The sequence below is a fragment of the Panthera uncia genome, chromosome B4, assembly GCF_023721935.1.
Source record: "Panthera uncia isolate 11264 chromosome B4, Puncia_PCG_1.0, whole genome shotgun sequence".
NCBI classification, from domain to species: Eukaryota; Metazoa; Chordata; class Mammalia; order Carnivora; family Felidae; genus Panthera; species Panthera uncia.
The window spans coordinates 42,047,435-42,074,304 of NC_064809.1; the positions used below are offsets into that span (position 1 = coordinate 42,047,435).

General features: G+C 41.0%; 1 protein-coding gene across 1 annotated transcript; it reads left to right on the top strand.

The window, feature by feature from the left end:
• The first annotated feature begins 7,060 nt into the window (after positions 1-7,060).
• KLRG1 (killer cell lectin like receptor G1) lies at positions 7,061-25,516 on the top strand. Its single transcript, XM_049627066.1, has 5 exons — positions 7,061-7,274; positions 10,837-10,941; positions 13,352-13,512; positions 22,890-22,990; positions 23,587-25,516. The coding sequence occupies exons 1-5, from the start codon at positions 7,193-7,195 to the stop codon at positions 23,696-23,698; spliced, it is 561 nt and encodes a 186-aa protein (XP_049483023.1). The 5' UTR covers positions 7,061-7,192; the 3' UTR covers positions 23,699-25,516.
• Positions 25,517-26,870: the final 1,354 nt, after the last annotated feature.

Below are 26,870 nucleotides of genomic sequence, written 5' to 3' on the forward strand. Positions count from 1 at the left end.
GAAAGGAAGACCTGAAACTGTAAAACTCCTGGTAGAAGATGTCAGGGAAAAGGTCCTTGACGTTGGCCTTGACAATGTTTTTTTGGAATGTGCACTAAAAGCACAGGCAACAAAAGCAAAAATAAACAAGGGAGGCTAGATCAGATTAGGTCGTTTTTGCCCAGCAGAGGAGACAATCAACAAAATGAATGAGGATATAAATTGGTACAGCCACTACCAAAAACAGTATGGAGACCCCTCAAAACATTAAAAATGGAACTACCACATGATCCAGCAATCCCACTTCCGAGTATATATCCAAAGGAAGTAAAATCACTATTTTATTTTATTTTATTTTATTTTATTTTATTTTATTTTATTTTATTAAAAAAATTTTTTTTAACGTTTTATTTATTTTTGAGACAGAGAGAGACAGAGCATGAACGGGGGAGGGGCAGAGAGAGAGGGAGACACAGAATCGGAAGCAGGCTCCAGGCTCTGAGCCATCAGCCCAGAGCCCGATGCGGGGCTCGAGCTCACGGACCGCGAGATCGTGACCTGAGCTGAAGTCGGCCGCTTAACCGACTGAGCCACCCAGGCGCCCCTAAAATCACTATTTTTAAAGAGGTATCTGCACTGTCACAGTGCACTGTCATAGTAATCATAATACGGAACAGCCTTAGTATCTGTGGGTAGAGAAAATGTGACATACAGTATAACCTTGGATTGTGAGTCACTTGTTCTGCAAGTGTTCTGCAAGATGAGCAAACATTTCTAATAAATTTTAACTTGATGAACGAGCAATGTCATATGATTACAACTGAGCCAATGGTTCTTCTCTCTCTCTCTTGCTGTGGGATTATGGGTGATGGTGTCCCGTGCTCAGATGCTCAGTTTCAGGCCGAGGTGTTTTTCAGTGATTTTTCAGCACGTGGAAGGTGCCCATAACTGAACACTAGTGTATTTTTTGTCACTTCAAAGCACCTATGGACAGTCCTTTAGTTTTCCATACCAAGAGTAAGTTTAGGAACGCTTTGCTTTTTCTAGGTCAGGCTGCCTGCACATATAGACCCTTTCCTCCGCTGCCTTATTGTCAGTTACATTAAATACAGTACATGACAAGAGTTTATTCATACTTCCCTGTAGTCAACACCCATGCAAGCATATACAGTGGCCCCCATGCAGAAAAAGGTTGGAAATAAAGGCGGTAAGAAAAAGGAGATGATTACGGTGGAAGTTAAGGGAATTATCGGGAAGTATGAACGAGGTACGTGAGTGGCCAAAATTGGAAGATTTTGTAAAGAAGTCTATGTCTGCATCTTGTCAGCAGAGGAGGAGGAGGAAAAGGCGGAAGGAATCCCTCACTTCAAATGAGATTAGGGAGATGTGTCAAATGTGGGAAACTGTGCAAAATTGTGTAGAAAAGCACCACCCAAATAAAGCTGGAGTAGTGCGAGCGATGTATCTGTTTAACGACAATGCAGCATCACATTTCCCCGAAATCCTCAAAAGGAGGCAAAAGCAAGTGTTATTGGATAGATTCCTTGTTAAAGAGGCACAAAAAGAAAGATTCCATTGAGCCAATAGATAACAGTGATTCCATTAGTGATAGTTTAAGTTGTCTTACACAATAACCCTCCGCTCTCTTGTCTCCTTCTCACCAGCCACGAAGGTTTTCAAAGGTAAGTTCAGGTTAATTTGTTTATTTTTTTTTTATATTTTGTATGTTCTTTATTATTTTGTATTCTATTACAGGATTGTAATCATTTTTATATGAATATTTTTTGGGTTGTGGAATGGAATCATCTGAGTTTCCATGATTTCTTATGGGGAAATTCTCTTTGATATACAAGTGCTTTGGATTACAAGCATATTTCTGGAACAAATTATCCTCACAAACCAAAGTTTTACAAACGTATGTGTGTGTGTATGTGTGTGTGTGTGTGTATGATATACAAAATTATTCAGCCTTAAAAAAAGAAATCCTGCCATTTGCAACAACACAGATGAAACTAGAGGATATTATCTATGTGAAATAATCCAGACCAGAAAGAAATTTCTCATATCACTATTGTGGAATCTAAAAAAAAAAAAATGTCGAGTTCATCATAACAGAGTAGAATGGTCATTAGCAGAGGCTAGTGAATGCGGGAAAAGGGGAGACATTATTGATCAAAGGGTATGAATTTTCAGTTATAAGATGATTAAGTTCTGGAGACCTATTGTACATATAAACAAACTGGTCTGTCTGTATAGTGGAATATATTCAGCAATAAAAAGCAATGAATTATTGATATATACTACAAACACGGATGAGTCTCCTTTCATTCACAACTTGGGAAAGATGCAAACTAATCTACAGTGGTAAAAGGCAGATTAGTAGGTGCCTGGGTGGTGCAGTCAGTTAAGCACCTGACTCTGGATTTCAGCTCAGGTCATGATCTTACGGTTTGTGAGTTTGAGCCCTGTATTGGGCTTTGTGCTGATGGTGTAGAGCCTGCTTGGGAATCTCTTTCTCTCTCTCTCTCTCTTAAAATAAATAAATAAACTTTGTTTTTATAAAAAAGGCAGATCAGTGGATGCCTAGAGAAAGGTGAATGGGAGGGGCAGAGGAGTAGTACAGAGTGCACAAGTAAACTTTTAGGGGTGATGAATATGTTTATTTCCTAGAGGGTGGTGATGTTTTCACTGGTGCATGCATGTATGTTATTTATACATCAATAAAGCTATTAAAGGGGCACCTGGGCGGTTCAGTTGGTTAAACCTCTGGCTCTTAATTTCTGCTCAGGCCATGATCTCACGAACCGTGAGATGGAGCCCTTCATCGGGCTTTGAGCTGACAGTGTGGAGCCTGCTTTGGATTCTTTTTCCCTCTTTCTCTGCCCCTCCTTCTCTCCCTCTCCTTCTCAAAATAAGTAAATAAACATTAAAAAAATTAAAAAAACAGGGACACCTGGGTGGCTCATTCGGTTAAGTGTCCAACTTCGGCTCAGGTCACGATCTTACGGTCTGTGAGTTCGAGCCCCGAGTCAGGCTCTCTGCTGACTGCTCGGAACCTGGAGCCTGGATCAGATTCTGTGTCTCCCTCTCTCTCTGCCCCTCCCCCTCTGTTTCTCTGTCTCTCAAAAATAAATAAACATTAAAAATTTTTAAAAATTAAAAAAATATAAGCTATTAAGAAAATAACATAGGGGTGCCTGGGTGGCTCAGTCAGGTAAGTGTCTGGCTCCTGATTTCGGCTCAGGACATGATCTCACAGTTCGTGGGTTCTAGCCCCGCATTGGGCTCTGTGCTGGCAGTAGGGAGCCTGCTTGGAATTCTCTCTCCCTCCCTGTTTGCCCCTCCCCTGCTCTTGCTGTGTGTCTCTCTCTCTCAAAATAAAAAAAATAAACATGAAAAAAATTATTAAAAAAATAAATGAATAAAAATAAAAACATATACTCGGGGGATGCCTGGCTGGCTCAGTCAGTAGGGCATGTGACTCTTGATCTGGAGGTCATGAGTTCAAGCCCCATGTACAGTGTGGAGCCTACTTACAAAAAGTAATAAAATGAAATGAAATAAAAAAATGTATACTTGAAATTTGCTGAGAGAGTAGATTTCAAGTGTTCTCACCACCCCCCGCCCTCCCACACGAATGGTAACTATTGGAAGTGTTGGATGTGTAAATTCGTTCGTGGCAATCATTTCACAATGTTTATATCAAAAGTTCCACATATATATGCTTTAAGTATATACAATTTTAATTAAAGATACATGCAGATAAAAAATCAGTGAGTATGAATTCATAGCTGTTTTTTCTTTCTCTGAGTTATAATCCCATACGGTTTATTCATTTTCTTGCCCTAATTGTTTCATTTTTGGCCATCGGGAGCATTGTCAGGTTGGTTCCTGTGTCCTTCTGACATGACCTCATCTTGCCTTTTTTTTTTTTTTTTTTTGGTTTTTTTTTTTGGGTACCTCCTCCTTTTCTAGCACTAAAAGATGCTCCAGGCTTATCTTGGATTTTCTGTGCCCTGACCCTAGAAATAGTCATTTCCTCAAGAGGCCCTGTTCTTATGTTGCTGCCACGGCCACCTTCTCCTCCTCTTTCTTCTTCGTCTTCAACCATCTTAACCATTTAAAAAAAAAAATTTTTTTTTAACATTTATTTATTTATTTATTTATTTTTTTAATGTTTATTTATTTTTGAGACAGAGAGAGACACAGCATGAACGGGGCAGGGGCAGAGAGAGAGGGAGACACAGAATCAGAAGCAAGCTCCAGGCTCTGAGCCATCAGCCCAGAGCCCGACGCGGGGCTTGAACTCACGGACTGCGAGATCGTGACCTGAGCTGAAGTCGGACGCTTAACCGACTGAGCCACCCAGGCGCCCCAACATTTATTTATTTTTGAGACAGAGAGAGAGAGAGAGCATGAACAGGGAGGGTCAGAGAAAGAGGGAGACACAGAATCTGAAACAGGCTCCAGGCTCTGAGCTGTCAGCACAGAGCCCGATGCGGGGCTCGAACCCACGGACTGGGAGATCATGACCTGAGCTGAAATCGGACTCTTAACTGACTGAGCCACCCAGGTGCCCCAAGCATCTTAACCATTTTTAAGGGTGCGGTTCAGGAGTGTCAAAATGTTCAATGTTACAGACTTAGTATTTGTGTCCCCTTCCACCCCCAGAGTCCTATGCTGAAACCTTAATCTCCAGCGTGGCTTTATTCTTTCTTTCGTGATGGGGTCTTTAAGGAAGTAATTAAAGTGAAATGTGGTCATCATGGTGGGGCCCTGATCTGAGAGAATTGGCATCCTTATGAGAAGAGCCACCAGAAAGCTTACCTGCTAGCTCTCTTGCACACGTGCACTGAGGAAAGGCCATGTGAGACCAGTGTAAGAAGGACAATGCTGCCCCCCCCCCCCCCCCCGGGGGGGGAGTTCTCACCAACTCTGCAGGCACCATAATCTTGGACTTCCTGTGTCCGGAACTGTGAGCAAATAAATTTCTGTCGTTTAAGCTACACCGTCTGGGGTCTTTTGTTATGAGAGCCTAGGCAGACTAACACAAGCCTGTTCACACTGTTGTACGACAGATCTCCAGACGTTTTTCATCTTGCCGCACTGAAACTCTAGAACCATTAAACAGTCCCCCACTTCTCCCTCCCCCAGTCGCTCCAGCAATCACCATTCTATTTTCTGTTTCGATGAATTGACTACTGTAGAGACCTCATATAAGTAAAATCATAGAGTATTTATTTGTCTTTTTTGTGTGTGTGTGATGGGCATATTTCACGTATCATAATGTCTTCGAGGTCCATCCATACTGTAGAGTGTGATAGGGTCTGCTTCCTTTTTATGATTGAATTATATCCCATTTTATGTATAGACCCCCTACGTAAGGGCGTCCGAATTTGTTCTCACAGGCAGCTAAATTACTGGTAGATCTTTTTGATTCTGGTCAGCACCACACCGCCCCTCAGCAGCGGCTTGCAGGGTCTCGTTCTCTGTTTGTGCGGCCCACCTTGACCATGGTGAATTCCCATGTGGTTTTTGGGGCACCTCTCTCTGTAGCCCTCTCTTGCCAGTTACCCTGCCCTGCACGCCCCAGCCACAAACACAGCTCAAAACTGTGCCTCTCTGCCTCCTCCACTTAAACTGCTGCTCTGTTTAGAATTTGTTGTCCTGCTTTGTGCCAGAAGGTGGCCCTGGGTGGAATGCGGGTGACCCCAGTGCTCGCCTTTGTATATTCCGTTCTCTCTGGGATCGCGGTGCTGCCCGTACTCCTGTGCCTGAAAACAGTTGCCTCGTGTAGTTTGTTATATATAGTTTTTTGGCTGAAGAGCAAGTCCAGTCTTACCCTTGTGGGAAGCAGAGCTATGTTAGGTTTTTTGTTTTTGTTTTTTTTTAGATTTTTAAACGTTTTTTTTTCTTTTTTAAAAAAAATTTTTTTTTAATGTTTATTTATTTTTGAGACAGAGAGAGACAGAGCATGAATGGAAGAGGGTCAGAGAGAGAGGGAGACACAGAATCCGAAGCAGGCTCCAGGCTTTGAGCTGTCAGCACAGAGCCCGATGCGGGGCTCGAACTCACAGACCGCAAGATCATGACCTGAGCTGAAGTCAGACGCTTAACTGACTGAGCCACCCAGGCACCCCGTTTTTCTTTTTTTAAGTAATCTCTGTGCTCAACGTGGGGCTCAAACTCATGACCCCAAGATCATGAGTCGCATGCTCTACCAACCGAGCTAGCCAGGTGCCCCACAGCTATACTAGTTTTTATTAATATCCTCTCCCTGCTTCTCTTTCCTCTCTTCTCTCTGTATACGTTATGTTTTGGCATACTCTTACGTAGAGTTTCAATTCCATTTCTGTTTTCCCTACTTTGACTTTTTATTAACGTTTCACCTATTAGAAATACGTTATTCACACTTTAGTATATATTTATGCAATTCATTCCCCCTTTTGTAGTTGTTTTTGAATACAAAAATACGAGAACAAGGAGAGAAAATTTAATGGAATTTCTGACCCTGTGACGTGTAAAGACTGAAGCACAAGTGGGAAGATGTTTGGGGGCACGTGGGGGGGTGGGTACAGCATTTTCACAAAACATGTATCTGGGAAGTGGTTCATTTTCCCCATGATGCCAGGCACATACACCCAGCAGTCCATTTCTCTTGTCATATGTCACTAACCAAAGACTCCAAGAAACAATGAAGTTGGTCCCATTTGGCATGCATCCATTTTCTCAAAAGGAAATAAAGCAAATACAAAATCTGTAACTAAGAACCACTCTCGTTTTCATTTGTTTCCATCGCTGAAATTGCCGGACTTCAGAGCAACTTTTCCTTGTTGTAGAATTATGTGAGATGGGAGTCAATTTAATATGTATTTAATGAGTATCTAGAGCATATGGTAAGGCAGAAAAAAAAAAAAAGAACAACCGAGTTTAGAATATTAATTTCGTAGGCAGCTCCAGATTTTGAATCATTTCCTGAAACATTACTTCTGCTTATGTCATGCTGGACCATTTTTTTTTCTTGAGAAAAAAAAAACAACTTGAAAACCTCCAAATTTCCTGCTAACAGTTAAGACATTGGGCTGTTTCCTTATTGACATGTGCCTCTTCATACTTCTATAATTTTACTCTCTCGATCGCTTCTCAGCCTTTTGGCCAAGATCAAGTGTATAATTTTACTCTCTCAGCTGGATGTGAATGACATTAGATAAAGATGATTGACAATGATATTTATTCTGTATTACAGTTGTCTACTGAACCTCCAGCCCAGAATGACTACAGACCACAGGAAAAAGGTGAGTTAATCAAGTTAGTGTGCAAAACCATGGAAGTGACCTTAGACTAAGGAATGAATGGCATGCAGAGTAGGTTTAGAGTTGAGGATGCAGAAAAATCGAGGGCAATTTGAAGGGTAATTTTGGTTCAGTTGGCAGTGCAGACTTGAAATATGAAAATCTGCTCTATGGTCAAGGATCTGATCTTAGCTAGGTCTCAGGTACATTTTTTTTTTTTTTCCCTAACTGTTCACTTTTGTGAAACATCTGTGAAACCCAAGCTAAGGCAATTCTGTTACTCTTTATTGCTCCTGAACTAAAGCAAGAACTTCTTTAGTAATGTTTGGAGTAACCTTGGACCAGCTGTTTAAATTCTAAGCATCTCTGTTTTGTTTCCTGACTACGAAATCAGGAGAAAGACACCAATAATGTTGCTAATGGATAGTAGTAAGAGTTTCTTAGGAAAGAAACTGACTCACATGTCTAGATCCCCATCCCCCCCAGTATTGTGCCCGAATGGTGACAGGGGTAGGAAAAAGGTATCAAGAATACTGCCGATAAATATTCAGTGACTCTTTGGGGATTTGAGGATGAAAAAGACATTTTTACTTGGAGCCCTGCGAGAACACTTTCTGAGACAGGCAGATAATAGTTAAGAGCGAAAATTAGTATTTGACTTTATATCTTAGGCAATAAATTCCCACAAAGTAGGTTTTTTAGTAGAGCTTAATAAACTTTCTCTCTTATTATTACAATTTTTAGTGTGGTTCTTTGAAAGCATTGCTGTAATTTGCTAAACGATTCTAGTATACTTGGACATTTAGGTTTATTTCTCATACTATAAATTATATGGCATTGAACATTTACATTTATATATATAATTCTGTCTTCTGGATTATATGTGTACTGATTTCTAAGGAATAGAAATGTTAAGGCAAAGTAATCTATATACTAATGTGTGAGTGCAAGGTCACACAGTGGTAAGCTGAAACCTGAATATAATTATCTTGATTTCTAGGCAAGTGGTTTTTTATTCATATACAGTACATATTGCACATTCTTATTTACTGCCACTATGTTCCTTACCACCCTAGCTTTCCAGGGTGCTCTCCTTGGGCATAGGATAATAGATGAGGAGCTTTCAAATGACATTAAAAATCTCTGTACAAAATTATTACATGTTTATTATAGAAAATAGGGGAAAAATGAAAGCAGATACAAGAAAATAAAAATCACTAATAATTTCACATCATGGCGATAGTTACGATTACTATTTTGATCTATTTTTGCCTGTCTATACTGAGCCTACTCTATGTCCTCTACTAAGAGGCTTTTAATATGTATGTTTTTAAAGTAAATTAAAACACATTTTAAATTCCGCTTAATTTCTTGAACTGGGCTGTGGTTACACAAATACAACCATGTTTTGATACCATTTTTCATTTTGCATGACATCTAAAATCAACATTTATTTTATTAAGTATTTTACTATAGTGCAAGTGTATTTTTTCGTGTTTTTGGGTGTGTCCGTCCAAATATTTATCGTGCAGAACTCTCTCATTTCATTTTTATTTATTTATTTAAATTTCCTTTTTTTTTTTTTTTTTGGTATTTATTTATTTATTTTGAGAGCGAGAGAGAGCACAAAAGGGGTGGAGAGAGAGAGGGAGAAAGAGAGAATCCCAAGCAGGCTCCACACTGTCAGAGCAGAACCTGATGCGGGGTTCAAACTCACAAACTGTGAGATCGTGACCTGAGCCAAAATCGAGAGTCGGGTGCTTAACCGACCGAGCCACCCAGGCACCCCTGAGCCCTCTCATTTTAAAGATATCTCTCACCATGAATTTCTTTCTTTTAAGAAGTTCGGAATGCTTCATGGATATACACACATGTCTACAGGATAATTTGTCTAAAATTTAAGCGGTAAAGTGAGACCCCAAGTAGAGTTAATTTCCAAATTTCCAAGTTAAAGACGACTAAATAAAGGGATCAAACGTAGCACTTAAATTCCTAACTTGAGACATTTTTGTTCTTTACACTAACCCATACACTGTCAGACTATGAAACCGCTGCGATTTTGAGATAAAAGTTTGGGTTAAGAAAAATGTGCATTTTCCAAAGGGAGGAAAGTACCATTCTTAGACATAGGTTATATGTAACCTAGTTAATATGGAGTGGTGCACTATTCTTAAACATATCAACCTAAACTCATTGTTTTTTCAGTACACTTGCTGCTGACGCGAGCACAACCCATTGTGCTCTCAGAAACGACAGTTTACAAAGCACTTCTGAGATGTACTTTATTTTATTTTCATTTAAATTGTAGCTACTTAAATTTTGACTGGGTAATACCCCACATGGTTCCAAATTCAGAAGGTGCAAAAGAAAACAAGGTAAAAACGCCTCCCTCCTATTTCTATCCTCAGAGACCTAATTCCCCTCCCTAGAGACAAACAACATTATCAGATTCTTGTGTCTACTTTCAGAAATACGAGCATACGTTGTTCTGTAAAATATTTCTTTCCCTTACCTATATATCTTGAAAACCACTCCGTACCTGTAAAAAAAAACATGTCTTTATTCCTTTTTTAGAATATTCGTTTTATGGGTATATCAAAATGTATTTTAAAAAAGAAAATGTAGTTGACCGGTCTTTTATTGGTAGCCCTTTAGATTGAATTTAGTTGTTTTCTTCTGCAAATACTATTGCCATGAATTGCCTTATAAATACGACACTTTGCACATGGGTGAGGATCTGTGGGAAAATATCCTCCAAGAGAATTTGCTGGACCAAAGGATAAATGCCTTTGTGATTTTTGTAGACATTGCCAAATTGTCCTTCAAAGTGGTTGTGCCAATTAATATTTTCACTGCTAAAGCATGAGACTATATAAGCCACAATTTCGAAAGAAAAAAATATTCTGTTTTTTTAAGTTTAGTTATTTATTCTGAGAGAGAAGAGGGGGGAGGGGCAGAGAGAGAGAGAGGGAGAGAGAGAGAATCCTATGTAGGCTCTTTGCTGTCAGCACAGAGCCCAACTGGGGGCTTGAACCCAAGAACGGTGAGATCGTGACCTGAGCTGAAATCAAGAGTTGGACGCTCAACCAACTGAGCCACCTAGGCGCCCAAGAAGAAAGTATTCTTTTTTTTTTTTTTTTTAATGTTTATTCATTTTGAGAGAGAGAGAGACAGAGAGAGACAGAGACAGAGAGCACGAACAGGGGAGGGATGGAGAGAGAGGGAGACAGAATCCTAAGCAGGCTCCAGGCTCTGAGCTGTCAGCACAGAGCCTGATGCGGGGCTTGAACTCAGACTGTAAGATCATGACCTTGGCTGAAGTTGGACGCTTAACCGACTGAGCCACCCAGGCGCCCCAAGAAGAAAGTATTCTTAACTTAACAAATGTAATATGTTGTTTGATAAAGATGTGGGTTGTTACTCTAGACTTTAGAGCAAGTCCCTGATATCCAGCAAAGAAACTAGGCCAGATTTGTTCAAGACTTCAGATATCCTTCCTTGGCCTTTTCTTTTCCTTCAACCTTTATTGTAACTCAGGATTTTGTTTTGGGTTCTGTGCTTGCAGTTTCTTCTCCCAGGTCCCCTCTCTCGCGCCATGTGGCAATAGCTTTGGGACTTCTGAACGCCCTTCTTATGTGTTTGCTGCTTGTCCCGTGGATTCTGTGCCAAGGTGAGTACTAACTTTAAGTGAACATCTTTTATTTTACCTACTGTTTAAAAAGTTTATTGATTTAAGTAATCGCTACACTTGACACGGGGCTTGAACTCAACGACCCTGACGTCAGGGGTCTCCATGCTCTTCAAGTTGAACCAGCCAGGTCCCCCTATTTGACTTATTTTGTGTTATAAAAGCAACATAACATAACGGAAATTTTGAAAAATGAAAAGTAATGCCAACAAAATAAATCACCACTTGTATAAACGACATTTCCTGGGTACAGTCCCCTAGTCTTTGACTACAAGCATTTATGTAAATGTTTATTCTTTTAACAGAACTTCTGTCAAGTCCTCTAAAATCTTCCCCACCTTTTTTCTTTTTTTAAAGTAAGTCTGAGTGTAGTTCTGATCATTATATGCTTGTAATTTCGTATATTGCTTTCTAATTTTATATTATATCATAAACACTTTCCTACCTACTACCATATTTATCATGATAATCAAATTATAATTATATCATTTGGGTATTAATTTTGTATTCATTGTGCTTGACTTTTCACATAATATATCCATCAAAATTTAATTAAATATATTCTGATTTTTTTTTCCAATTAGACTGCTTTCACATTTTCTAAAATGAAATTTTCTAGATTTAATTCTTCTAGGTCCTTAACTGTGCTGATCCAGAAATCCCTTGGTTTACTGTCTCACAGTGCAGAGTTTTGACTTAGGTTATGTTATTGAGATGATCGTTAGTGACAGATTGTTATATACAGACTTTATCCATTAGGACTCTAAGGGTTCATCCCTGGGACTTCTACCTCAGACCCAAGTCTTTTGGCAGAAGGAGACTCCAAGGGAAGTTGGGAATTTTCTCATTCATTCTGGGAAATGCCACAGTTGTGCAGAAAAAGCACAAATCTATAAGGTTCCAACTTTATAGCTTGATCCCCAGAACCCTATATGGGTCCCCTGCTAAGCCACAGAAAAGTTGTCCAATGTTGACATTGAAAAGTACTGCCTTCCCTACTTTTAACTCCCCAAATCTACACTAGATATGTAACCTATTAAGCAATTCTATATCCACACATGTGCTCATTTGACATAATGGCTCACGCTTGCCTACTGTGGAGTTGTGCCTCTGCAGAGTTTATACAAATGCATTACGTGGAAGTAGAAAATCCATAGAATTATGGAATCTTGGCTGAAATTACCTTGAAAGCTTGCTCAGTTCCCTTTCATTTTCACAGACCTGTAATCGAACCATTTTAAAGGGGTGAGAGTGTTCTGTATTTAAAAGAGTCCTGTGAGGGGCGCCTGGGTCGCTCAGTCTGGTTAAGCATCTGACTTCGGCTCAGGTCATAATCTCACGGTGCGAACACAGAGCCCGGAGCCTGCTTCAGCTTCTGTGTCTCCCTCTCTCTCTGTCCCTCCCCTGCTCTCTCTCAAGAATAAATACACATTAAAAAAATAAAAAAAAAATTTTTAATGTTTATTTATTTTTGAGACAGAGAGAGACAGAGCATGAATGGGGGAGGGGCAGAGAGAGAGGGAGACACAGAATCGGAAGCAGGCTCCAGGCTCTGAGCCGTCAGCCCAGAGCCCGACGCGGGGCTTGAACTCACGAACCGCGAGATTGTGACCTGAGCTGAAGTCGGACGCTCAACCGACTGAGCCACCCAGGCGCCCCTCAAAAACATTTTTAAGAGTCCCGTGAAGAGAATTGCGTTCACTTTTCACTTTCGCTCTTGATATCCATCTCTATTGGAAACATTTTTTTTTTGATAAATTATTTTGCTGAAGTATAAGTCTTTTGTCTGATATCCAGTGATGATAGATCACTGGATATTTGTGCCAAATATTTGCGTTTGTGCTAAAAGAGAAAACCTCTATCTTTCACTCTAGGTAAGCTTGCCTTTTCTAGCTTCTGTCCTTTTCTTTTGACTCAACCTGGGGTATCAGGTTGAGGTTGGGCATTCTGGAAGATTCTGCCTGATTTCAGCCATGTATATTATGCAGCTACACAATGTGTGCACTGAACCTACGTAGACAGGCACTGGTACAGATAATGTGGATGCATCGTTATTTTATACAGTGTGTGTATGGCATGAGGGCATAAAGACCTCTAGCGCAAGTAAGGTACTCTGTCCACGGTCCTCAGCCAGGTTGTATGTGTTTCCCTACCTGCTTCTTTAGTCATAGTCCCATGCCTGTGTCGTGGAACGGACAGGAGTAGTGATGGAGTTGGGCATTGCGAGGTTTTTAGTTTGAGACCATGCACTGTTGTGTGTTTCTCTAAACCTTAGTCTGAAAGACGGTGGGGCAGGGAAGACAGTGGGGCCGCCATATTCTATTTATCTCCCATTTCATCCCCGGGGCCAAGTGGTCTATAAAGATGTGAACCAGGTCCTCTTCCTTTCCAGGTTCCACTCGTGCCAGTTGTCCTAGTTGCCCAGACTTCTGGGTGAGGTATGGCGACTACTGTTACTACTTCTCAGTGGAGAAAAACAACTGGGATTCTAGTCTGGACTTCTGCTTAGCTGAAGACTCCCATCTCCTTATGCTTACAGGCAACCAGGAAATGGTAAATGAAAACACTTAGCAAACGTAGGGGTTTTTTTTTGTTGTTGATGAGTGCTGCTCCAGTGTATCATGTCTCCTCTTTTGAGGAACAGAAGGAACATTCTTCTCTTTCTCTCTCCTGCTCTCTCCTCTTTCTCCTTCCTCCTCCTCTCCCCCTGCCTCCCTCCTTTTCCTTCGTATTCCTTACGCTTTCTCTCCCTGACCCAGCAACCCTCAGGTGTGGACACCTAGATGTTTGCAGACTCAGGTGTGTGTGTAGGTGTGTGTGTTGGAGGAGGAAGGATGGTGAGTATTACAGACAGGAATTAGGCCTGAAATACAGGTCGAAGGAAAAGAACGCATTAGATCTAGAAACAGATGGGTCCAGCACCCAGGAGGCATCAGAGTCCTATGCAGGAGCTGGTGGAATTTCGAAGGGCGTGGGGGAGAGAGATGATGGGGGACAAAGAGACAGTGGCGAGGGCTTACATGCCTTTTTCATGAATTTCCCTTCATTCATTGGAATCCAGTAAGTTCCAGGCTAGGAGACGGTTGGGAATGATGGGGAGGGCATGGGGAGGAAGCAGTTCCAGAAAGCTGGGAAAGAAGAAAGGGGGGGGGGGGCGGGGATCTTAACCTCCTTGCAGGGCTAAGCTGGGCTAACCTCCACTTCCTACTGGACTCTCAGATCCTTTCTGTCCACCCAGGAGTCTCCGGGAGGAGAGCTCATTGTTAACCCTAGAGCAGCTCCAGGTAATAGAAGGAGTTGACATCCTGAGGTAACTTGAAAGCCTGACGCAGGACTCGAAGCCGCGTACCACGAGGTAGTGACCTGGGCCGAAGTCGGGTGCTTAACCGACTGAGCCACCCCGGCGCCCCTGATTTTTGTGTGATGATAATTGTTTTACGTATTCTCTTTTGGGTAGAATCAAGTCCCAGACAACAGTTTGTTCAGAATTGAGCTATACCTGTGGAAATAACGTTGTGTGGTGACACACACTAACTACTTTGGTAGCATTGCGTACCACGTAGAGCTGTCCGGTCACCATGTTGTACATCTGAAGCTAATGTCACATCAGGTGTCAACTTCAACTATACTTCAAGTTAAAAAACAAAAACAAAAGCATTCTTTCAGGAAATTCAGGGAGGTAATCATTCTGACGCTGTTGAAGAGAACATATAGTCCCTACATTTTTCTACATTCTTATTTTGAGAAAAGACGGAAGCATCTAGATTCCTTGTTTTCCGTCAAATGAGGAATGCTGTCATTCCTCTGAAGTTCTGCGTGGACTCTAACTCCAAATCAGTCTCTCTCTGTGACTTCCCTTTCTTGTATGCCTTTGCCAAACCACGTGGCAGAATGCACCGGGGTCTATTCATGAGATACAGGAGATTTTATGGGCATCTGATAATAATAGCCTTGCTTTCTGGGCCTTTTGCAGCAACCGCTGTTCTCACCATGATATAACTGCAGCGGAGGACGCGAGCTGACTAAAGTCAATAGCAGAAGTGAGCAGAGAGCTTGCAACATTGCAGGGCAAAGACTGGTAAATAGAGTAGTGAGTCATAATGCGAGACCCTGCCACCGAGAAGTGTGGTATGGCAGCTATTATAAACGAGACATTGTGGTAATGAGAGCTGAGGAGGAAAAGGGCAAAGGCACGGAATATCTGGGGCTTCGGGATATTTCTATTTCTGCACGCTCCCCCGAAGGAATAGAGGGGGTATGAGAGGGATTTTTGTCTGTCTTTACTTTCCTTGAATCCTGCCTCTGCTGTTGAGTGAGCTGAGCAGAGTTAGATGGGCTACATTTTCAAAACTGGCTTATTTTCTCTTAAGGCCCCTTGTTTCAGGTCCGCGCTAGAGAGGGTAGAAGGCCCCTAGCAGATTCAGTAGCAATCACCGGGAAGTTTCGCTTCTGACATTCCTGTGGAACCTTGCTTGATTCTCGGGTCTCTTTTTCTTGCCCCCAGCTTTTGTCAGATTCTATAGAACCAGAATCTGGCTTACCCTTCTGTCTTAGATCAGTTACAGCAAAGTGAATAATAATAATAAGAAGAAGAAGAAGAAGAAGAAACTAACATAAACTGAGGTTTTGCCAAGTGCCAGATATTTTGTGTATATTATTCTCAATCTTCATAGCCCATCCTACGAAGTCAAGTTCAACATCTCCATTTACTGATGAGTGCGTACTTGATGAATAACAGTTAGTGAACAAGTAGAAGCCTACAAATCTGGCAGACCTACACCGTTTTTTTCAGAGTCGGATTTTAAACTCCACGTCAGCCAACCTTTTGAAGTCATTTACCGGATTATTGTATTGGATGGCTTCCGGATCCATCCTGTGTGTGCTGAAGAATGAGATGACTTTTCCTATTGTCTTCTGTGCCTTTTCTTTTTCTTTTTCTTTTTCTTTTCTTTTTTTAAATGTTTATTTAGTTTTGAGAGAGAGAGAGCAGGAGTAGGGGAGGGGCAGAGAGAGAGAGGGAGACACAGAATCTGAAACAGGCTCCAGGCTCTAAGCTGTCAGTACAGAGCTGGACGCGGGGCTCCAACTCATAAACTGTGCGATCGTGATCTGAATCGAAGTCAGATGTTTAACCGACTGAGCCACCCAGGTGCCCCATTCTGTGCCTTTTCTATTCACGTTCAGAAAAGTATTTGAATTTGAAATCCGGAACGTACATTACGTGACTCTTAGGATTGAAATATATTTTTAAAATTTTTACTATTTTTTTATTTAAAACATTTTTAATGTTTATTTTTGAGAGAGAGAGAGAGAGTGAGCATAAGCAGGGGAGGGGCAGAGGTGGGGGGGGGTGGACAGAGGATCTGAAGCGGACCCTGGGCTGATAGCAGAGAGCCCAATGCAGGGCTTGAACTCATGAACCGTGAATCATGCATGACCTGAGCTGAGGTCGGCCACTTAACCAACTGAGCCACCCAGGGGCCCCTTAAATATATTTGAAGTAGTGAGATGCTCACTTATTATCTCTTTTTTCTATCTTGCACTTAAACATTTTATTTTTGAGAAAGTAATTACAAAATGGAAATGGAATTGCTCTGTTATTTCGGTTTTCCGTTTACATTATGGCACTTCCTCTTTGTTCTTTTTCTTGCTCTTTGAATTGCTCTTTAGATCTTTAGATATATCCAAATTCTTGATTTTTTTTCATTAGGCTCCGTTTTTAGGATGTTAGCATTTGTTTCTTATGGTTGTTGGTGTGTTATTTTAAAATATATTTTGACTAGAGCTTACCCGGTGGGAATACTTTGGTTTCTTTAAGTCTATCCTGATGCCCCTCACCCTGTAATACCTTTCTCCCTCATTACCATCATTGGGGATTATATCATCAGACTCTATTCTTTTAACAACCTCTCATTCAGCTTTAACCATCGGCCCTCTCAGGGTTTGTGACTTTGAGATTGTCTGTCTTCCTCCCAAACTGTTAATACTAGCTTTTCCTATATTTAGGGTTTGCATCTAAATATTCTCAAGATTTCCTTCTTTGGATACTGAGGTACAAACACTATGATATCATGGGCACTCTCCCTCCTATTTTAAAGTAGAATCAGGTAACAGAAAGTTTAAAAAAAAATTTTTTTTTTAATGTTTATTTTTGAGAGAGAGACAGAGTGTGAGTGGGGGAGGAGCAGAGAGAGAGGGAGATACAGAATCCGAAGCAGGCTCCAGGCTCCAAGCTGTCAGCACAGAGTCCGATGCGAGGCTAGAACTCACGAACCGTGAGATCATGACCTGAGCTGAAGTTGGACGCTTACCGACTGAGCCACCCAGGCGCCCCCGGAAAGTTTTTTTATAGTTTTTTTAATAGTTTTTTTTCAGACAGTCTTGAGTTCGTTTTTACTACATTGCTTGCTAGCTGTGTGAAGTTTCCTTAACCTCTTTGACTCTCAGTTGCCTCAGGTACAAAGAGGAAAAACGTTCCAGAACTGTTACGATATTAAATGAGACAATCTGTGTGGAAGTTCCTTTACCGTAGTAGGAATCACTTAATTTTAGTTTTTTTTTTCTTTTCCAATTCTTTAACGAATTCTCCTTGTCACAAAATAAAGCTCAGCATCACAATAACTTTTATTTTTCTCTTCTGCCTCCCAAGACATGAAATTTCAACAAATATGTATCACAAAGTAAGTTGTGACTTGTTGAATTGAATATGTTCCTTATGAGGAGATATGAAATATGTTTGAAGACTCAAAGAAATGGCTGGAAACACAGGGTTGATGGTAGGAGAACTGTTTTGCTCTGGAGATGCCGATAGTCTCGTAATGTCTGTGTTTTTTTGTCACCCTTCCTTCATAAACAGATTGAGCAGCAGTTGTGACCTTCACACCAAAAGTGTAGGTGTGGTAGACAGTTAAGATATCTCTCGCTATCTTTGTTTTTTTTTTTAACATTTTACAAAATTGTGGTAAAATATGCTTAACGTAAAATTAACCATTTTGACCATTTTCAAATGTACAATTAAGTGGCATTAAGTACCTTCACATTGTTGTGCAACCGTCACCACTGTGCATGTCCAGAACTTTTTCATCGTCCCAAACTAAAATTCTGTACCCATTAAACAATAACTCCCCGTTCCCTCTCCCCCCACCCCCCACCCCCCAACCGCTGGGAACCACTGTTCTTTTTGTGTCTCTGGATTTGCCCATTATGTCCTTTCATATCTGGCTTATTTCACCTAGCATGCTTTCAAGGTCCTTTCAGGCTGTGGCATGTGGCAGAATTTCATTCCTTTTCTGGCCAAATGGTGTTATGGTGTTCCATTACATGGATATACCACGTTTTGTTAATTCATTCCTCTGTCAATGGGCAGTTCCAATATCTTTTGAATATTGTAGCAGGGATAGAGTAGTAATCAATAAAAATTCTTGCTATTGTAGTACTTACTTTTGGAGGAAAGACAGACAACAAACAAGTGAATAAATAAATTTGGTGATATATGCCTTGAAGAAAATGAAACCGTGTAATAGTGAATGTAGGTACTACTTTAGATTGGCCAACTAAGGAAGGCCTCCCCAAGGAGGTAGCATTTGAGCTGAGACCTAGGCCTGAATGACAGCCATGTAAAAATCTAAGGAAAGGGTATTCCAGGCAGAGGGAAAAGCTACATAAAGACCCTAAAGTAGAAATGACCTTGGCAAGTTAAAAGAATAGAAAAAAGCTTCAGGCGACTGGAAGCTAGTAATTGAATAAATGCTTGGCAGGATCTAGATTGTGTAAAACCTTGTAATACATAGTAAAGATTTTAGATTTTATTCTATGTGAAAGAGGAAATCATCAGAGAGCATGAATCAGGGGCACAATGTGATCTTATTTATTACTAGAAGGGGAGTGCCTCCTATAACGCGGAAGTTCAGCACTAGGAGAGAAAACTTGGATGCGTATTAGGTAAGGAGCGTTGGGTCAGCCCGTTCACCCATGTGAACTTTTTTACCCTTCTAGATAGAAGAACAGGATAATTCTAGTGTATCTTTCAGGGCTTTATTTTATAACTTGAAAAAATCCTTGCGAATATCTGAACTAAATCCTCTTAAGGAAACTCCAACTCAGCCAGATTAAGCAAAGTTTTCATCTTCAGAGAGCAGGGACAAAGCTAACGGTAGTGTATTGTTTTTGTTTTGTTTTCCTAAATGCCGCACTGCATGTCGAACCTTTCAAGTGAATTAGGAATGAATGCAGAGGTATTTTGTAAACCTTAAAGTACCGTATGAATATAGGACATAATTGTCTTCAGGATACTCTGCCCCGAGAGAAAAAAGTTATCACAGGAGATGGATTATTTGGGAAGGAAGTGTTGAGAAACAACTTTTACAGATTTTTCAAGCACTTCATCTAGAAGCTACTTCCACCACCATGTTTCTTCAGTGGAAACTAAGCTTGAAATCCAATTAAGAGAAAATAGAAGTTATTCGGAAGCGGGAAATAGCACAAAGGCCTTGTTCTGTCTGTTATGGACGGCATGTTTGTGTCTCTCAAAAATTCATACATTGAAATACTAATCTTCAACGTGGAGATATTTGAAGATGTAGCCTTTGGGAGACAATTAGATCATGATGGTAGGGCCCTCATGATGGGATAAGTGCCCTTATAGATCTTGTCTCTCTGCTCTCTGCCATGTGAGCCTACAACTAGAAGATGCCCATCTGCAAATCAGGAAGCAGGCCCTCACCAGATGCCAGATTTGCCAACACCTTGATCTTGGACTTCCCAGCCTCCAGAGTTGTGGGAATTAAATGCCCATTGTTTAAGCCACCCAGTCTATAGTGATTTGTTATAGACCATCTCTTTTAATGTTTTTAGTGGGGATGCAAAGAAACCTTATGCTTCTCTTTGCTTTTAGAAGAGAAACTCTTGGGGCACCTGGGTGGCTCGGTCGGTTAAGCGTCCGACTTTGGCTCAGGTCATGATTTCACGGTCCGTGAGTTCGAGCCCCGCGTCGGGCTCTGTGCTGACAGCTCGGAGCCTGGAGCCTGTTTCAGATTCTGTGTCTCCCTCTCTCTCTGCCCCTCCCTCACTTGGACTCTCTCTCTCTCTCAAAAATGAATAAACTTTAAAAAAAAATTAAAAAAAAAAAAAAAGAAGAGAAACTCTTTATTTGTGCCAGTGATAGTCTCCAAGTAAGTAAAGGGGGCTAATCCAGACCCAGTTAAGAGCAGAGTCCTTGAATTCTTACTCCTTAGCAACCATCTTCCAATAAAAACAAGGACATCAAAATGGGACATCTAGCAGTATAGGAAGAATCACAGAGTTGAAATTTCTTAGTAGAAACTGGTGTCTTCGTAGTTGTTGGATAAAGAAAGCATATTTTCTTTAAAAAGCATTCATTGAATTCAACTGCGATTAGAAATTATTGATACATTTAAATGAAAAAAATTATATATCTAATTTGGAGGAAAATTAAGAAGTTTAAAAATGTGTTGTGTTTTTTTTTTTCCTGAAACCTGAAGCAGAACGTAATTTTCTTTGATTTCTTTTCAAAGATATCTAGAGGAGGTTTTTCAGATTGCCTGAAGGAAATCTAGGAGTACTCTGCCATCTTGGGTCTTCCCCAAGATGGGCTTATAAATAAGCCCAGGTGTTAGGATATCTGCCTTTATGTATCATGAGAAACAAACATGATATATTAGCTTTAATAAACATTCTTATTCATACATCAGCTTGTTCTGTACAACATTGGCATCCCAAGAAAGTCAATCATACTGGAATCTAATGTTATAATATAAGCTTAAGCAGTCTTCTTGGCCTATTTTATCAAAGAGAATGTCCAGTTGCCTAGCATGCTGAATGTATATGTTTCTTGGCACATCCTAGGAGTCTCATGGTTTTTTCAGGGCTAGAGAAAGCACATTTTATTAAACCAAACCAACCAAGTAACCCAACAAAACCACTAAAACACAAGATTCCTGGGAACAAAATAGAAGGGAGGTCTCATTTGAAGCCTTCTTATTAGTTTTACATTTTCTTTCACCAAGGATTTGTAGTGACCTCAAGGATTAAGAATAAGAAGTAGAGTATAGAGGGGCACCTGGGTGGCTCGGTCAGTTGGGTGTCTGACTTTGGCTCAGGTCATGATCTCATGGTTTGTGGGTTCAGGCCCCGCATCTGGCTGTGTGCTGACAGCTCAGAGCCTGCTTCAGATTCTCTATCTCCCCCTTTCTCTCTGCGCCACTCTCCCCTAAATAAATAAATAAGTGTTTAAAAAAAAAAAAAAAGAAGTATAGAGAGGATGCCAGGTAATCATCTCACTATACATACAATATTTTCTGGACACACAGAGATATCAGTTATCGATGTCCCCAGATGCTACTGCACACATTTGTACTTGCCCACTGCTTGTAACCCAGAAGCTTTGGTATCTGTTAAGACACATATGAATACCTTTGCATATTCATTCGTTCTCTGAAACATACACAACTCTTGAGCTCCTTATTTGATATGTAACTTTCCCGTCAGTAGGCTGGTCTTACAGTTACGTTGGTCAGACTTACACTTTTGTCCTTCCTGCTCCTGAAGAAACATAATACTTGTCAACATTAACGTCACACTGAAAATTCAGCATCACAAGACAAATCTCTGTAACAAGAGCAGCTTGCAAAGCCGAGGTGTTGTTTATTTATTGTAAAGTATATTCATTACACTAATACCAAATCCTACACCAGAGTTAATGTTCTGGAATTTGTCCTTCATTTTATTCCACTTGGAGAGGCCTATTACCTTAGAGTGTAAGCTCCTTCATTTGAATGTCAGACTCTACAGAACAAAGAATGTTTTATCTCTGTTCTAGTGGTTGCATGGGACATACGGGTGGAGCCAACTTGAACTTTACCTGATGCTTGTTTTCTTACGAGCCGTTTTTATTTTTCTTGTCATATGGAAAATTGATGAGGTCTTGGAAAATGCGAGTGTAGTGTGGAAAAAGACAAGTATGTTGCTACAGGCTTAATAATAATTTATGTGTTAAATGAGAATGAGAAAGATGACTGCTTCCATAGTGGTATTTAGCTTTTCTTCTATTAGGTACTCTACCTAATCAAGTTATAATGGAAGGCAGAGATGTGTCATATTTACCTTATCTTTCATGTTATAAGAATGCAAGTACAGACATAAAGTTTAATTCTGGGAAATGCTCCACTCTGCAACGCATCTCTAGAATTAAGGGCTTATCGAATTTTTTAAATATTTATTTATTTGAGAGCGAAAGAGAGAGGGCAAAAGCAGGGGAGGGGCACAGAAACAGGGAGAAGGACTGTGCACTGAGTGCAGAGCCTGATGCGGGACTCGATCCCATGAACCGTGAGATCACACCTGAGCTGAAATCAAGAGCTGGACGTTTAACTGACAGCCACCCAGGTGCCCCTAGAATTAGAATTTAAAAGAGAAATTAGTTGTTTGGAGTAGGTGGTGGTCTTAAGCAGCTTGAACTGCTAACCAGAGTATCACTGGGTGGTTTAAACCACAGACATTTATGTCTCACAGTTCTGGAGGCTGGGAAGTCCAAGATCAAGGTGTTGACGGGTTTGGTTTCTGGTGAGAACCTTCTTTCTGACACGCAGACAACCTCCCTCTCATTGTGTCCTCTCCTCGTGGAGAGAGACTGAACTCTGGCCTCTTCTTACAAGGAGGCTAATTGCATCAGTAGTGAGGGCCCCGTGACCTCATCTGAACCTAATTACCTTCCAAAGGCCCCACCCCCAGGTGCCATCATGTTGGAGGTTAGAGCTTCGACAAACGGGTTTTGAGAGCAATAAACATTCAGTCCATAATAATGGTAATGAGAGGGTGTGTAAGGAATAATTGTTTGATCATGACACTGAATCTCCTCTTTGGTGTTCTGCGTTTTCTTATCTTTTTCCATCACCTTGAATCTCTCTTCTCAGAGCCTGCTTCAACCTCTCCTCAAAGAGGACTTTTATTGGATTGGTCTGAGGAACAATTCTGGCTGGAGGTGGGAAGATGGGTCAGCCCTAAACTTTTCAAGGTAAGGGGGTTCAAGACAATGAAAGAAAAAGAGAAAATGGGAAGAAAAATTATGTGACTAGGGAAATAGATCAAGGATAAGAGAGGAAGAGGAGAGGAAAGGGTAAGGAAAGGAAATAGGGAACAAGGAAGGAAATGAACAGTGGGTAAGAGCAAAAAAAAAAAAAAGGATGACATTTTATTTATTTTTAAATTTTTTTATTAAAACATTTTTGTTTAATGTTTATTATTTTTGAGAGAGAGAGAGACAGGGCGCGAGCAGGGGAGGGGCAGAGAGAGAGGCAGACACAGAATCTGAAGCAGGCTCCAGGCTCTGAGCTGTCAGCACAGAGCCCGGCGCGGGGCTCGAACCCACCAATGGCGAGATCATGACCTGAGCTGAAGTTGGGCACTTAACCGACTGAGTCACCCAGGCGCATATCAAAGATGATAGTTTAAAGGGAGGCTAATGAACAATTTTTATTCTGCTGTTTTGGGAGTCGAGAAAAGTGGGAACTGAATAGGGAGAAAGAACTTGCTCAGTTTTCATCCCTCATGTCTTGCTAGTCCTTTACTCTCATGTTACCTTAATTGATTGACTTTTTTGATTTCTTACAGGATTATTTCAAACAGCTTGATACAGAAGTGTGGTACCTTCAGCAAAAGTGGTTTCCTAGGCTCTAGCTGTGAGGCTCTTTTACAGTGGGTCTGTAAGAAGGTCAGACTTTGATGGGTGGATCTGTCATATGGCTCCCTAAAAAGGGGGAGCCAGCCTCTGGGTGCTGGGATAGTCATGAGTGTATATTTAGTGAAAGCCGAACCTTCTAGAACATGGCATTAGATGTAAGATTAATGCGATTTCCCTGGGACTGATGGTTTATTGCTGGACTCTCTTTGAGAACAGTTAGATATTAACAATTTAAAGATCAGATCTAGGAAAATTTGTGAAAGAAAATACTGTTTTAGTACTTCTCACAGTAGTGACTGATGCTGCCTTCTTCACCCCCATTCCCACCATCTCTGTCAAAAATGTACCTTTTCTGTGTTATGGTCTGAAATAGTCCGACGATATCCATGCAAATATATACTATTGCTAATGTGTTACAGAGTTTTGATGTGTGCTAATAGGCTGGCATGTTACTTATCCCTGATAATATGTTTTTCTTCTAACAATGGCCCTTTGCAAATAAAGCTTTATTCTAAAGGATACTGCCAATAGTGACAAGTAGAAAGTGGATAAAAACAGGGTGATGCTTTCTGCTTCTCAGCTCTCTACCACTTAGAGACTTGGCCTTGGCTGAATTTAATTTTTCTGGGTATGCATAAATGTGGATGAATAAACCAATGTATGACCATATTTTTCCATATTGTGAGTGCGTGATCCGCATGCTAATTTCACAATCATGGTCAGTCTGATAGAGGAAAATTTACAGAAGCAGTTTATGTGCTTGATTCCCAAATTAGGCACGAATGCCTCAAAAATAAAGAAAAACTTTATTATTTCTCTTAAGTATGGTTTGGACATAGATGAGGAGAGAAGGTGCTGTTTAAAGATGCAGGAATTTACCCAAGGGATACAGGAGTGCTGATGCATAGGGGCACTTGTACCCCAATGTTTATAGCAGCACTCTCAACAATAGCCAAATTATGGAAAGAGCCTAAATGTCCATCAGCTGACAAATGGATAAAGAAGATGTGGTTTATATACACAATGGAATACTACTTGGCCGTGAGAAAGAATGAAATCTTGCCATTTGTAGCAACGCGGATGGAACTGGTGGGTATTATGCTAAGTGAAATAAGTCAGGCAGAGAAAGAGAGATACCATATGTTTTCACTCATATGTGGATCTTGAGAAACTTAACAGAGAACCATGGGAGAGGGGCCGGGGGGCAGGGAGGGGAGGAAGTTACAGAGAGGGAGGGAGGCAAACCATAAGAGACTCTTAAATACTGAGAACAAACTGAGGGTTGACAGAGGGTGTGGGGGGAGAGGGGAAGGTGGGTGATGGGCATTGACACTGAGGAGGGCACCCATTGGGATGAGCACTGGGTGTTGTATGGAAACCAATTTGACAGTAAATTATATTTAATAATAAAAAAAAGATGTAGGAGGGAATACTAAAGGGGACCATCAGTCTGTACTGTCAATGACACCGAGTTGTAATCTCTTGTCTTTCTCTTTCATAGTCTTTTTTTGGGGGAGGGGGGGCAATGGACTGTATCTTATCCACCATTGTATCCCACACACCTAAAATAGTGCTTGTATCAGTGAATATTAAATAAATAAATGGACAAATAAAAAATAAAAATTAAGATATTCTTATTCTGGTAGTTCGTGTTCGCCCATGAGTTAATTAGAAGAATTAAGGGCAAGAAACACAGTATATTCTAATCCTTCCCTAACTCCCCCCCCCAGGGTGTACATTCGGTAGCTGACTCGAAAAGGGCAAAGAGTCAGGTTAATCTAGATATACTGTTCACAGAAGGAAGTGGTGGAAACAAACTCCCATCTCCTTATGATCTCTTACCTTTGGCTCTGGGTTGGAGGGGGGTGTCTCTTGATTATGAATGTGATGGTAGTGATCCCACTTGGTTAAGGATGTAATGATAATGATTCCACTTGGGCCCCCATGGCTTGGCTCCTAAGGGGCGCACAATCTCATTTACTTATTCAAGGACAAACCAAGGAGGCCGGTGCACTCCTGAATTCTCCCCTGAGCAGGAAGCGTGTGGGCAACTCTTTTCCGTGACAAGGGTTCAGTGTTCTTGCAAAGATTTCTCACCACCTCTCATCAGAATTGGATCTAGTTCACTGCTCTTTCTCCCTTTAGGATGTTACATTAGAAATAACTTACTTATTTATTCCCTAATCTTACTCATGAGGGGCCATGGGGCAGTTATTAATGCAATCCTTCTACCTTGCCTTGTGAAATAAAGTTTGGTAAAACTATTAGAAACTAACATTTTTCTTTTTTTAATTTAAAACAAAAAAAAATTTTTTTTAACATTTATTCATTTTTGAGAGAGAGAGAGACAGAGTGCAAGCAGGGGTGGGGCAGAGAGAGAGGGAGACACAGAACCCGAAGCAGGCTCCAGGCTCTGAGCCGTCAGCACAGAGCCAGATGCAGGGCTCGAACCCATGAAAGTGAGATCATGACCTGAGCCGAAGTTGAACACTTAACCAACTGAGCCACCCAAAGCCCCTCTTTTTAAAATTAAAAAAAATGGGGCGCCTGGGTGGCTCAGTCGGTTGAGCGTCCGACTTCGGCTCAGGTCATGATCTCACGGTTTGTGAGTTCGAGCCCCGCGTCGGGCTCTGGGCTGACAGCTCAGAGCCTGGAGCCTGTTTCGGATTCTGTGTCTCCCTCTCTCTCTGCCCCTCCCCCGTTCATGCTCTGTCTCTCTCTGTCTCAAAAATAAATAAACATTAAAAAAAAATAAAATAAAAAAAAAATGTTTATTTTATTTTTTATTTTTTTAATTTATTTTTTTTTAAGTTTATTTACTTATTTTGAGAGAGACAGAGATAGCACAAGTGGGGGAAGGGCAGAGAGAGAGGGAGACAGAGAATCCCCAGCAGGCTCTGCAGTGTCAGCATGGAACCTGACGTGGGGCTTGAACCCGTGAATCCCGTGAAATCATGACCTGAGCCGAAATGGAGAGTTGGATGCTTAACAGACTGAGCCACCCAGGCACCCCCATTTTTTATTTTATTTTTTATTTTTGAGAGAGAGAGAGAGCGCGTGCATGAGTAGGGGAGGGGCAGAGAGAGAGGGGGAGACAAGGAATCCAAAGCAGTCTCCAGGCTCTGAGCTATCAGCCTGACATGGGGCTCGAACCCACGAACTGTGCGAACATGACCTGAGCTGAAGTCGGATACTTAACCAACTGACCCACCCA

Coding starts and splice junctions, on each gene's coding strand:
- KLRG1 (XM_049627066.1), top strand. CDS start 7,193: ATGATTGACAATGATATTTATTCTGTATTACAGTTGTCTACTGAACCT. Junction 7,275..10,836: donor CTACAGACCACAGGAAAAAG/GTGAGTTAATCA, acceptor CTGTGCTTGCAG/TTTCTTCTCCCAGGTCCCCT. Junction 22,991..23,586: donor TCAGCCCTAAACTTTTCAAG/GTAAGGGGGTTC, acceptor GATTTCTTACAG/GATTATTTCAAACAGCTTGA.